Here is a 15,089-nt window from a genome sequence, read left to right on the forward strand (position 1 = left end):
TGACAGATAACAACTGCAGTATTGCTTTTATTTTACATGTTTTTTGTAGAAGGATTTCATCTTAATTCATCGTCATTCAGAGCTGGATGATTGTACATAAGGGAAGGAAAGGACAAAACGGAGCCTCGCTGTAATAAAATTCATCTACAGTTTCAGCACTCGGAACAAATGAGAGAAAGATGCAGCATCACTTGACAGGTGAGAGTAACACAGCAATGGATGCACACTTTACCTCTGTCACATTAGCTACTGGTGTATTTTCCTCTACATCACGTAGAGGAAGTAACTCCCACTAGAGTGCTGGAGAGACCTACTGTTGCTGTGGAGATATTGCGTATACTCTAGTCCAGGTGTTGGGGAAAAAATAGCTGTAAATGAGTAACTAGCATCAGCAAGGGCCTGCTAAAGAGCATCCTTAAACCTAACTGCTTGCAAAAAGCGTAGTTTATATTATGAAGAACTAGCATTGTTTACAAATACATATTTAATCTGCATTTTGACATACTGACAGCAATTAATATATAATCAAAGTTTACGCAGTCTACTTGCTGCTACAAATATTCCACTGCTGTATTTAAGTTACAGTTTTCTCAAGAGGTCTCTGAACAGTTAAAGAAAAGGTTATGAAGTGAAATGAATGTAACCTCAATTAATTTCTAACAATTCAGTGACTTGCATTAACTAATGGATAGTTGGACATCAGAGATAGGATGTTTCCCCCACCCAGTCAAAAACTGTGCTGACACACTAATAAGGAGAAGTTTTCATAGATCTTAATCCTAAATAGTCTCTAAGTGGGGAACGCCCACCCCCCAAATTTTATCAGCCTCCCAGAATCCAAGAACACAAAATAATAATAAAAAAATATTCCAAGTATTAAGAACAACGTTTGGCCTAATTTGGAAGTGGACTGTCAGTGAAGAAGAAAAACAAACTGAGGCAATTTTGGGGATGTTCAGGGCCAGGACGAAGATCAGAAGGAAAACGAAGACCTCCAGAACCCCAGCAACAGAGACATGTAATATATTGTGCTACTGTAACATGACCAAAGAGATTTGCTTTATTCCCTGAAAGTACATTGATATCAGTAAATAAAAGTATGAAACATAAACATGTGGATGTGAACTACTTGTTTCTTCCCCTGATTGATGTAGAAACAGAAATTCCTGCAGTGGCAGGCTGTGACAATAGAAAGTACAAGGCAATCCTAACTAATCTGTTTGCACAGCTAGTCTGTAATATTGACAACAGCAACTTTCTCAATGATAAAGTTATGGTATTTTATAATTAAGATGTTTTACAATAAAAACACGAGAGATCAAGTTCATTAAATCAGTGCAAATTATTAGAACAAAGTAACTTAGAACTTTGGGATTCCAGAATGATGGGGATATGTGAATGTAAACGAGCATAAATATATAAAAAAAAGACACGCACTTTCCAGAACAGATAGCTCTACAGATTCATATACTTAAAAATAAAGACAAATAGACTAAAATAACTACCTTTCAAAGCTGTCAAAATTTTGTTTTGTCAACAGAAATGTGCACGTGGGTGCAAACACACACAGAAGTTAGATTGATAAAACCTTTCATTTTTGCCCAAGAGGACACACTGTGTTTTAGAGAATCCCACGGCACAAATCTTTCGCATGTCCTTCTACTTTGAAAATTTCTTGTCTTGACATATTTTTTCAGCGTGTGGCAGGACTTCAGCTCTCAACACAGGCACAAAAATTTCTTAACAACCTGCTTGGAGAGGCTATCAGAAAGAAGCCTTTCCAGAGCATAAACATGTTTTATCCAGCCGGAAGGAAATTTCGGTGTGGCCACTAAAGACTATACTCACTAAGCTACTTCTGATGATTTTCTCTGCTATTAACTCGTTCTGGAATTGCACTGCCCTGGAGTTGCTGTTATGTTCCATAGCATTCCCTTTTAAGTGTAACATTAAGTTTGATTTTAAACAACATTTTAGAATAGCTTTTGAGCTTTACCAGATGCAGCACTGCTTATTCCCCTAGCCTCTAGCGAGTGTTTGTATCTGTTTTTAATTACATTACAGATTTGTAGATAGAGCAGAGCATCTTAACTTCTTGACTGTACTCGTGGGTATTTCCTCAGGCTGAAGCACTGTCAGGAACAGCAGGCCAGGTGTGCCATAGGCAGCACAAGCTCACTGCCTCTCAGTTATCTTCCTTAAGAAAGCCACTGTGAATGATTTTGTTAGCCACAAAAAGCTATTTTTTTGAAGTCTCATAGATGACTCTTACCTTTATAACAGAGGCCCCTGCCCTGGAAAGAGGACTGTGCATTTGGGCTGCTGCAGCCATGTTAGCTATGGTATTGAGGTGGTTCATCTGATTCATTGCCATTGCAACCGAAGCGGGAGGTAGGCTGACGGGAAGCAGAGGGTGGGGCATCATCATAAACGGCAGGTCTATCCCTAAAAGAGAGCATGGGCAGGTTATACGTGTCAGTCCCTTATTTTATAACCCAACACCTTAATTTTTAGAGTCTATATTCTACTGGAACATTGACTAGTCAAACTCAGTATTACTATGTGTTAATAATTTTAATGTTGCACAGGGAATAATTGTCTTTGCACTGCAGAGAAGGCTGTAATGTTTGTATTACACATATAATACAGCTCTAAAGTAATACAACTGCATTGATCTCTTTATTAAGAACAACAAAGAAAAAAAAGCACAAAACATGCAGATATTTGCATGTTTTTCCAGCACATCAGACTAACATTTATTAAGAATTTTATCTGACAATATACTCCTACCAAGTCCTCTCACTATGATTCCTCCACATACACAGCAATCTGAGACTAGATTTTTCTATCAGGACTACCTGATCACAGGAAGCTGCGTGCTGGACTACAGGCACTACTCAATTGGAACATGTAATGAGAGGTTAAAATTGTTGCCAGAGGTTTTAATTTCCAAAAAGTGAGTTTAAATAGTCTTCTGCTATGGATATCAAACAACTTAAGAAGCTAGGAAAATCATTTGGGCCAACTTGCAGTTCTTGACATTGCCAAAAAGGTGATGTTACTGCTAGCAAAAATTGGATTTTCATGTTTCATTAACATTTATTTCAGCATGTGTATTACTTGTTGTATTTAATAACGAGTACAACGGAAAGGAAGACCAAGACACCAATTCACTGAAAAAAATCGTTTCAGGTTATTTTGCTTTTAAGATTTATTTAGAGACCACTTGAAGACAGCTATCTTTGGGCACCCAAAATTATTTTTTTCAGAAAAAATAGGACTCATTCTGCCAGACAAAATGTGTCATCATTTTTCTTAATGAAATTTAGATTAGAAATTGTCACTAAAAAATTCAGGTACAAGTAGCAAATAACATAATCATAAAGCTAGTTATAACCATATGCTATTCACATTAACTATTTCTAGAAGTTTTTTAACTTTTGGCTCTATCTTAACTCTTTTAAATAAGAAGGCCAGTCACCATTTTGGTATATGACAGAACCCACAATAAAAAATATCATTGACTGATATAGCTTATGTTATTCCAATACAATTTGACTACAGCAATATAAAAACACTACTGCCCCCACCATGAAAGGCAGAATTGTACGCATTCTGAGCTCCCACGCTATTTCTGTTTAGCTTGAGTATATCATGATCAACAACTGTGATGTCTTGTGATTCACTATATATTTTATATTATGATCCATGCCAGTATTAGTTATGATAGGTAATAAGCAAAGCCCACGTACATCTCCCTTCACTTTAAACCATGCTGACAAACCCCTTCAGTGCTTACATCCATAAGCCTTTGTTCCCCTGCATATCTCCCTTAACAGCCCAATAATCTTCCCTCATGCTCTATAGAGTTCCAAAACTCCCAGACACCATCTGGCCACACTGAGTTGTATGTCTACTTAAAGTCCAATTGACATGCAAACTAAATGCAAACTACAAACAGAATTTAACAGCACATCACCAGTTTTAAGACACAATCCGTCAAACATTTCGTAGGACTATGAAGAAAATATATCCTACACTTGCAAATCATTGGACACAATGTCTGACATTCCATAAACCCTTTAATAGCCTATAGACATTTGCCTACTACAAAATCTACTGGAAAACACTTTTAAACTTTTCTTTAACAGCAAAGAACATAATATCACTGCATGTCAAATACATACAGGTATTAAATTATGCAAGAATATAAAATGAAATGATAAATTACAGTGAATTTTAGTCCTGGTGATTCTTAACCACTGACACTTGACCCAAAATGCTCAGGTCCACACCTTCCCATGAACCAAGCAGACCCATATTGTAGGGTCATTTCAATAGCTTTCATTTGTTTGAGTCTGGGCCCTACACAGGTAACCAGGAGCTATCTGCTCCTAGATCAGCGTAAGGAGCAAAAATTTGATTCATCCATTAAAACTAACACCAAAAATCAACTTTCAAAACTCCTGAGGATGAAGAGCTTAAACAAACAACAAGAATTCAGAAACAGAGATTTTCATTTCTCATCCATCATCATCTGTTAGAATTAACTTCACTTCTCACTAATTTTTAAAACATTAATCCTGAACATTTTTCTTGGAATAACCTTCCCTTCCCTTCCTTCCCTCTTTGGGTGCAAAGGAGAGGGGGAACTGCTGGCTTTCCACCTGTTCCCATCCTAAGGCAAGGAAAAGAGAAGGGTTTAAAGAGATGGGTTTAAGCTCCAAATCCAAACTTTACCTGTATCATTTTATTTAAGTGTCTTTGGATACCTGGATTCAACGGATGACCTTGCCCACATCTGTAAAGCACAAGGCAGAACAAGGCAGAGGGATTGCTTCTGCTCGTTTTTAACTAGACACTTTGCATTTATTCCTGGCTTTCATATTTTTATTTTGTGGTTCACATTTTCACCTGAAGTAGAATTTTGTCACATAGCTTAAATGTTAAGCTTTACAGTTATTTTCCCTTTCAGTCCAAGCCATGGAAATATTAATTAAGGACTACGCAACAGTGGGTGACTGTTCAAACAGGGTGGTTTGCACATGATGTGCAAGCGCAGCAGAGAGCACAGCGGGAGGACTGACCCTCCTGTCGCTCATGTCTCCCACCCATTTCCCCCACCTCCAGGAGGCTGGGAAGGAATGCAAGCCCAGCCTCCAAGCAGGGCCCCATGTACTTTTTTCTTCCTTTTTTTTCCCCTGCAAGAGCACGGTACGTACTGTTGGTGAGCAGGTGATTCTGCTGGAGAGGACTGAGTGGGTGCGCACTTCCAAGGCTCGACTGCCCTGACAGTGTGGGATGACCAATGCTGTGCTGTGATCCTGTTGTAATGGGAGACTGAAGCTTGTCTTTATCCCAGGAGGATTCACTCCCACCTGCAAAACAGGGTAGAAAGCAAGCATAAATGGCATACACTTCTCTTTAAAAGACATTTTGCTTGGTTAGCAAAGCGCTATCATACTCTTTACCATAGCTAAGCACCTAACACAAGCACAGCACCTGAAACCTCTAACTGATTTTTTTTAAAAAATAAAATAATTTAATTCGCATCAGGCAGAAAATATGATTAGAAACTTGCAGCATCATCTACTTTCGTAACACTGGTTTCTGGAAACAGGAAAAGCTAGATGGTTAAGGATAACATCACCCAAGTAAACATCAGTCACAATTAAGTAAATCAGGCAGAAAGGGAACATCTGAGACACTGAACCACAATCTCCTGCTATCAAAGGCAATCAGGCCACCCAGTCCCTGCCAGAGACTAACAGGTGTCCAACCTCGGGCTCGTCAGGTCCCTCATTGCTGTTAATCTCACTGGAGAGGCACTCCGCTGCTCGCTCACGCCAGTGCTCACTAGCAGTGTTGGGCATTAGGTTGGGCGTGGAAATCATCGGTATTCAGAGATTTAAATTTTAAGAATCCAGATATCTATTATGTACAGTAATTACTGTCCACAACAAAAACACAGAATAGCAAACTAAGCACTCGTGTTTGCTCTAGAGTATGTTTGGTCTTCTGAAAAAAGGGTGTTCTGCAGCAATTTTACAGATTGTCGTTCACACTTGAATAGCAAGTTCCTTTTAAACAGCAGTGAAGTAGACCATGTTAGTGAATACCAAAATACATCTGGTCCACAAAACAAAACACCTTAAAAAGTTAGATTGAACATTTATAGAGTAAAAAGGTATTTTAAGTACACTCCCTCCTTCTCAGGTACGCCCCACATTTTCAATTAGATTATAGATTGTTATGAAAACGTGTAACTGCAGTATTGACTTTGTTTTGGATTTATGAACAAGAATTTCAATTAGAATAAGTAAATAGATTACTGTGATGCAGCACAGAGGCAGAAAGCAAAAAACATTTTAATTGAACATGAAAGTAACGGAAAAATTCCATTCTTTATGACAACACTTAGCTAATAAACATGATTAATACTGCTAAATGCAAAAGTTTGAAAGATCAATGATTCAGAAAAAAGGAAAACACTCCATCATTTTAGCACTACGTCCAACTATGAATTACCTTCCTATAAAAGATTTGTAATTTGTAAAATGATGAGTAATACATTGACAAAGAAAGATACACTAAATTATACTATGTGATATAATATAACATGGCATAGTGCAGTAATTAGAAGAAGTACTACAGTTACGGCTGTGTCAGCATCTTTGTTATTAAATATACTGTATATCAGCTCTTTCAAATAACATTTGACTGATACTTAGTATAGAAGTTCATTCACTTTAACTACTGTAAAACAGAGGTGGTATTATTTGGTAAAGTATTCCTTAAGTTAAATGTGTAATTTAAAAAAGATTTTCTGAGGAAATGCTTAGTATTCGAGTTTACCACGTGACTTTTCTCCATATGCTTTTTCTGTAAATTTAACATTTACACTTTATTCTTCCTGAAAAAACACATGACATACCTGAGAATCAATTTTTTGCTTAGAAATAAGTTTTTGTACATGTAAATTCATGTACCAGGGCAATGGCCACAAGAATTGGGCACAAGAAAGTTTGTCAGAGGTTTCTGAATGAAAACAGAACACTGCACTATTTATCTAAAAGTCTCCCTCACCCCATTTGTTCTTTCCCGGTACTTCCAAACCCAGGCACAGGTGGTCTAAACTCTTAGCTCGTTTATTTACTTCTGGAAGCTTCTCCTATCTTTCCAAAGCCTTGTGCACCTACCCACCATACTTCTGTGGCCCTGAAGCTGTAGTATCAGAGTGCCCTACCAGCTTTCTGTGCCCAGCTTTGCAACATAGGGAAGTACAATTATTTGTATTTTACAGATGGAGAATTGCACAGCAAAGAAAAGTGACTTGCTTAAGGAAATACAGGAAACCTGCAATGGAACAGGAAACTGAATTTAAATTATGTTGTACAGTCCAAATCACTGGACCAGTTTTCCCTGCAGATGGGGACAATAATAACTTTTTTCCCTGCAAATTCCACTTGTAAATCTGCTCCAGTATTCAGTGCCAGCAACACAAGAATAAATTGCAATACACTTATCTCTACAGACCATTCCTGTATTCTTATGTTCCCTATCACTTCTCCTTAGAGAAAGAAAAAAAATACTGCTGAGCGTATGATGTATAATAAAAGTGCACGTTAAATGAAATGTATCCTGTAGTCTGCACTATACCACATAGATAACAGCTTCATCATTTAACCTGGACTGCATATGCTATGTAGTAGCAAGTCTCTCTAAAAGAAAGTAATAATTACAACTTCTTACCTAGAACTGTTCAATTGTGAAGTGTTTCATAAGGGCAGTATGATTATCTCCAAGTGGGAAAGTTGAGGTGCAGAATTATGAAGCAACTTCCTCCACATTACCTGGTAAGCTAATGGTGAAACTGGAAGAGAAGTCAGGTCTCACGGGTCCTACTCCTGTGCTCTATTACCATAGACACTTTCAATTTATCCTACCCACAGTTCCTTTGCACAGCTAAACAAGAATAGTTGTAAAAGAAAACTTGCATCCTTCCCTGCAATATCTATTCCCATACAGTATGAAAAAATTACATATTAATTAATAGTAAGCCAGAACTAGATTCACATTATAAACCAAATATGTAAAATGCAAACCTACGGTAATACACTCAGTCCTTGTACTGTCATGCAACTCTAGAAAAGGTATTTATTTTTGAGCATACACATTGTCTTAATTAGTAACACAGTTGGCAGCATATCAGCATATCATATTCAACACAGATACGTATCAATGCATACTTTCAACTTCTTTCTTAACATAACAATTGAAAGTGTTCTACAGCAAGTAAATCCTTGTTAATACTTCAAATTTAAGTTTAGTCACAATTTTTCAGGAGATTTTGGTTGACCGCCAGTTTTTGTCCAAACAGGTGCCATCAATAAGGCAAAGAGGTCGTGTTTTGATTCTAAGTCCTGCCTTTGGTATGATGAGCTTACGAGTGAAACTAAAAATGAAACTTTGTGATATGAATCACGCAATACACAACAGGGAAAAAAAATATGAGACACAAAATTTTCTTCTCTCATTACATTCAAAAGGTTTGGTCTTTGAAGAAATTTGTATTAGGAAAAAATAATTTTTTTGTCCATACTAAGCTAGCGAAGGCTCTAATTGTTTTTAATATAGCAGATAAGGAGTCTAAAATTAAACAATGATCCATACTACTGCATATAGAGATAGATTTCAGGTAATTTTGTTTAAGTATATGTGAAAAAAGGAGAAAAAAAATGGAAGAAAGCAAACATACAACACTAAGGAGAAAGAGATAACAGAAAACAGCAATGGGACTTACCTCTTGTGTATGAAAGGAAATATAGCTTTTTATTCGTTTTAAATGAGAAAGAATATTTCATTTTAAAATATTAGTAACTTGATTCATAAGTGTCATAGGAATAGTATTAGAGCACTCAGAAATCTGTTGATTTGTCAAAATGCCAATACATCATTTATACACTTTACAAAAAGCTTTACATTTAACACTATTACCCACTATCCATATGACCTTCTCTCCAACAGATAAAACTAAAGGACAAAAAGGTAATTTTTCCTTATCTTGTTTGCATTCTAGCTGATCTTGTCCCAGAACAGATTGTACTCAGCATTAAAAAAGGGCAAGAGAGACAAGAACCTCCATCTTCCCCAGCTCCTGACGCTTGTCAGCAGCGAGCACTGAGACTGCGGTTTCCTTAGCGCAGCACGCTGGAGCGGGAAGGGAAAGGCAAGGTATCAGCTGGCTAGCCATCCTAAAAGCCTGCAGAATGCACTGGCTGCCCAGCAAAGCAGCTAAAAAAGCTCTGGCCTGCTTCAACTATCCGGTTCAGGCCACGTAGCAAATGTTGGTGTATGGTTCTGCTTACAGATCGGCAGCTAAATGCAAAATCTAGATGAGAAAAAAGGCCAGACTGCCCGCACTGCACACGCTTACATGGAAACGCAGCACATGTTTCAAAGGGCACAGATAAAGATGGACTCAACGTGGATTTGGTAAGAGAAAGAGTTATTTATGATACACTTAATAATTAAAAGTCTGGTATTTGCCCATCTTACCAGCTTCTTTGACAGAACTTTTTAATGAGTGCATGAATTGCACTTATGTCCAACTAAGCACAAGTAAAACGAACCAACCCCACTCCATTCACTTCTAAATTAAAATGCGGCGAGAGGTAAGCATTCCCTTAATGCCATTTTACAGTCCAGTGGCCAAATTCTGTATGTCTCTGTTTCCAAGTCCCTATGAACAGTGAATTCAGATGAGTTCAGATGCCCAGGGAGCTGAATCACAGGTAGCACGGACAAGCAGGGCAAATCAGCCTAAGCAATAGCTACACGTGCTGTTGATGAGACACACGGTACCCCCAGACCCACTGCAGGGGCATTTACAATCATGTACATGTCAGTAAGCAAAGTGCCTCCATTTAAATTTTGTTTAGTCGAATAAAATGCAGTGAGAAGCTCAGCTTCATTTTTCTGAAAATGCTGCTACTCACCCGTCTTTGGTTTCAGTAATTTTGTAACTCTTTACCTCTCTGTGCATTTGTGTTTTTCCAAACAGAATCCAAAAAACTTTTTGGGGTGAAGATACATTTGTGACAATTAAATTAAGTGTTGTGGTTTTAGGTATTGAAAGATCTCCAGAAAATAATGAAAGTTCCATTTGGTGACAGTTTCTTTTCACTTGGTTTAAAATTCATTTTATCAGCCTTAAAACTATCTGGTCTAGCTAAATGAAATCCACTCTGTCAGAGGTTCCTTTGAATTGAACAACCACACTCTTGCAATCTGTGTCTGTCATTTTATTTTTTGTTGTGATACATTTCTGAAAAATTGAACTCAAATTGTTAAAAGCAATACCATCTTCACCATCCAATTTTATTCTAAAATTATTTTTAAACACATTTTTCATGCTGTTGGGCATATTAGGCATAACATGATCTGCAAAGAAAAAAGTATTCAGTGCACTGCTATTTCAGCACTGGTAATTTTCAAGTATTCATCACCTCTAACTTCTTTAGTAAGTGTCCAGCACTTACTCATGGCCTCTGAAATGTTTCGGCTTACCTAGAACCCCAGTACTCCTAAAACAAACCGTGTCTGTGTGACAGTATTCCCAGCCCCAGTGTTTTCAGGTGGTCCAGATTTTTTGCCTTTTTTGTTTGTATCGTTTTTTTGTTGTTGTTATTTTTGTTTGGTTTGGGTTTTGTGGTTTTTGGTTTTGATTTTTTGGATTATTTTTGTAATTTACCAATATCCTCATCTCACCACGATACTGGGGAAAATGGTCATTTTTTTGGCCAACACAGAATATCCTCTGCTGAAAACGGAGCCTACACACTTCAGCCTTCAGCCTACAACTTTCTGTCCACTCTTTTCATGGCATCAGCATTTGAATGGCCCAGGAAGAGACTATTAAGCAGAAAACAATTTCTATCCTACTTGATAAACTGAGATTCTCATTACAGCAAGAACAGAAAGATACCACCCAGGTTATACTCCTGGTAAACTGTCACTTGCCTGTCGGAAAACCGTAAAACTGTTCTGGGTCAGGATTACGACCCATTTAACCCTAAATTCTGTCCCTGATATTGGCAGTAGATTATATTTACGGAGCCCACGCAAGTGTGGACACTTCCTGTGGTCGCCTATTACAAATAAAATTTCTTACTTTAAAATAGGAATGAGATTTTTAATCAGCCCCCAAAAGCATGACACTGAGCTGAAAAGCTAAATGGAAGATTTGCAATGCATTTAAAGCCTTAATGCATTGATTTGTTTAGCTATGTGTATTCGGCTGTATCAACTTCTGGATTGCGCCCTACAAGAGAGCCATGAGAGTGTGTAGGGTAAGATATTAAAACTCAAGAAATCCAGTGATGGCTTTACTGGGCTACTTCCAAAAACTTATCAAGTGGTTCAGCAGATGTAATTACTGCTTAGCCCTGCCAAAGCTTTGAAATGTGCCCATTAATTCAGCAATTCCCAATCTGTCCATCAGTCAGTCATACTTAAAAAATATGTCTGTCAGAACTTAGGTGAAGTAATCTGTTGATAATTATGCAGTAAGAAGGCATCTGAAATCTGTATGTAATTTCTAAACTTTTTGAAAAGTCTTAATGACAGCAAAAGCAAAGTTTATTTCACAGCAAACAGGATACTCAAGATAACTAGGAATACATCTGAATATTTGATGCCAATTTAATTAAGAATGATTAATTCCAGGAGGATACTTTTTTACAAGATAAAAGCAGAGATGTAATATTTATTTAGGAACTGAACCATCCCTCCAAAACCATCAATTGCTTCCTTTAAAATGAACAGAGAAAAAGAAGTAAGGTGGTAAATGAAACGTGTCCTAAGGTTCCCAAATTATGATCAGTGATTACAGTGCTTATAAAGCACAATACCGGAATGTCAGCTGCCTCGGAAAGAAAGGCTGTTCTACAACGGGCCTGTCCAGGCAAACCAAAATCCCACAGTTACAATCAGGTGCTGAGTGTTGAAGACTGCTAAGAGTGCAAAACCTGTTCTCTCTCTAACAGACTGGGACATCCATCCCTTCAAATTATACACACAGAAATGCTGATGGCTACTAAAATAAGACAGAGAGTTTTCTCCTGCTTTCTGAGACCAGTGTAGAGGAACTACTGGCTACAGCAACAAAACTTTTCAACAAAACAGTCTTATGCAGACAACTGCTAAAAGATGGATGGCTTTTTTATCAAGTAACTAATATTAAAAAATGGGGAAAATGTTGCAAAACAGAGAGATGCAGGGAAATAATAAAATGCAATATGTAAGGGACTAGTTTGATAAAAACACAAACTTCTCAAAGTGGCAATATTTTCATTTAAACTCAAAATACCAAACACTTCTCAATAGATCATTTGATTCAACTTACAACATCAAACCACCCCGTATTAAAGTTAGGTTTAGCAAGATGAAGCATCACATTTATAGAAAGTTAGATACAAACTATCATAATAATTTGCATTAAAATGCACTAAAAATCAAAAGCCCTTCTTCACGTTAGCTACCTGTATCCATTTTCTTCTTCTTTTGCTAACTTAGTTGTGCATAAGTACAAATCAAAACAAGTTGCTTCTTGGCCAGGAAGGAATGTGACACACTGGAGAAACACTCTGATAATTAATAAATGAAGCCTTTGCTTCCTTGTTGCCTGATAGATACCATGTGATAATGAAGAGGAGGGGGAAGGGAAAAGCTTGTGATCTTTGTATCAACAGTTAGATAGCTATCGCTTCCTAAATGGAAATTAGCTGTGATATCGCAGGAGGGAGGGGCAATACAAGTAAGGAATAAAGGCTCCCAGAACGACGGGGCACAGCTACCGCCCATCGAGCCGAACACCTTCTCTCCCACTAGGGCCCAAAGCAATGCTTACTGAAAAATTTAAATGCAGAGAAAACCTACAAACCCACAAAAAAATCTCCCAACAATTTATGGATTAGGAACATCCCGAAACAGAGGTATTTTCCTTGAATTTAGTAACTTTTAATAGCCTTTTCTTCCACTAAATTAACTGGATGTCAGGTTTTTGCATATCTACATGGCTACAATACCCTGTAGCAAGGAGTTCCGCAGCTTGCCTATGCACCGTATGAAAAACTACCTCGGGATTATTATTATTACTCAAGCATTATTCTTGGAATGAGGGACTTCAGAAGGCAGACCCTTTTGGATCTACGTCCATGTCAAAAGCATATGCAGCCCCTTTCCCAAGAGGGAATAAACGACCTCTATTCTCTGTCACTTGAAGTAGTGCAGTAAGGAACCTCAGCAAGTTTGAGCTAGGGAGCAGACAATGTAACTTCGCATTCTTACTGGGAAGTTGGGTCGGGGAGACCCCTACTCCTGACAGCTTACAGAACGTGCTTTTGACAAAAGTGGGCTTACAAAAATCTGCACTGATCATTTCAACAGGCATGATGTGGGGGGACGCAAAAGCGAGGACAGCCTTTAAATGGTCAGTATTGCTGTGAAATGTAACCACAAGACTATGGTTCATTCTTGCACAACTGATCTGCTCCCTTCTGCACCCCCGATGCCTATTGCTAGCATTTTTAGTAATAAGCATATGACTTTATCGCTAGTTATTTTTCTGTACAAAGATAAGAATACTCTATTAGAACATGGTATCTCTTCTGCTTTAGGACCATCAACAAAAAAATTAACTGCTTTCTACTGCAGGACCAAAGTCTGTCTTCAGAAACACATACATTTCACAGAGGGAAATGAGGTCAAAATATTGGTCTGTCATGTTTTTATTACTGTTGATGATGCACAAGCCAGAAATAAAACAGCTTAACTTTCAGATCTTGAACACAGTTTGTAGGGCTGCCTGCCAGAAAGGATAAAACATGCATCCTTCTAAACTCAAGAACTGCAGCCAGCAAGCAAGGAACTGGGATTTGTATTCCAGTGATGATAATCATTGACACCATCACTCATCACAAACCAAGCCTTTTTTGATTTTGTTTTTATTTTTTAATTACTTAATATTTTCCCATATTTAACAACTTAGCAAAACAATTGAGACGTTTTGAGAACATCTTGACATCCACAGTAGATAGGTAACGCTACAGTACAAAATCAGATCATTAAGTTTCAACTATTTATCATTTACTATTTCTTTGAAATAATTATGAACAGTTGAAGTTACAAATTGTAATCTTCTGAGTTAATCTGTAGTGACATAAATGAATTATGTACTTATAATCTTTTCAAAAACTCCTAATACTGAAAGAACTCTGTGTAATATAAAGTATGGCTTGAAAGAATTAAACACAGTCTTTGGCACTGTATACATACACATTTGGACAACCTTCCAAACCCCTGGTAATTTGAAGCATCTACACAGAACTCAAAGACACTGGATATTTTACTAGAGAATGAGAGGTTGCAAAAGGGATGCCTAACATCCTTCTGTGCTGAAGCTGAATGTCTGTAGAGGCTCTCAGAGATTTACTGTCAGAAGCCCGTTTCCATGAAGGGTCAGGAAGTGCAGACACTTGCACTTGCACAGTTCCAACAAGCTGGGTCAGTATGGGAGACACTGGCAAGGTATCTACCGATTCTGAAGATGCACTGTTTTCTGTATCTGGCATTTGATTCCCTGCACTAAGTTATTACCAACCTCCAAAAAATTTAGAATGCTGCCAAAACCAGGAGAGCCTGTGAGTAAACCTAATTCACATAAAAGGTCAGCAGTGACATCTACTGTGTTTCACTTAATGTCAGTCTAAAAATAACACGCAAAAAAATCCTGAACTATACTAGCAGCCAACATCATACTTCCTTTAAAGCTCATAGTAGTAGCTGAATATACACTTACCACGGCACTCAGACATCTTACGTAATCAATCAATATTTGATTTTCAGAATATTTTTCTCATTCAGCAAACCTAGCCATTGGGTGCTCTCATCTTTAGTGCAACTCTCAATGAATCTCAGTGGGCACTTTGCATTAGCTTCTCTAAGGAGCAGGATCAAACTCTAGGAAAGGACCAACAGCGCCAAAGAAACTGTTCAAGAAAATACATCCTAAATTTGTTACTGCGTAA

The 15,089-nt window shown here is 37.7% G+C and overlaps 1 protein-coding gene across 4 annotated transcripts in view; it reads right to left on the reverse strand.

Moving 5' to 3' along the window:
• DACH2 (dachshund family transcription factor 2) overlaps positions 1–15,089 on the reverse strand; it is a 304,580-nt gene that overhangs the window by 67,294 nt on the left and 222,197 nt on the right. For all 4 annotated transcript variants that reach the window (XM_040614672.1, XM_040614671.1, XM_040614670.1 and 1 more), the window contains exons 4-5: positions 5,223–5,378; positions 2,273–2,445 (exon numbers count right to left, since the gene is read on the reverse strand). In XM_040614672.1, coding sequence (XP_040470606.1) covers positions 2,273–2,445; positions 5,223–5,378 — 329 coding nt within the window. The remainder of the gene's footprint in view (positions 1–2,272; positions 2,446–5,222; positions 5,379–15,089) is intronic.

Source organism: Falco naumanni, chromosome 14 (assembly GCF_017639655.2).
Source record: "Falco naumanni isolate bFalNau1 chromosome 14, bFalNau1.pat, whole genome shotgun sequence".
Taxonomy (NCBI): domain Eukaryota; kingdom Metazoa; phylum Chordata; class Aves; order Falconiformes; family Falconidae; genus Falco; species Falco naumanni.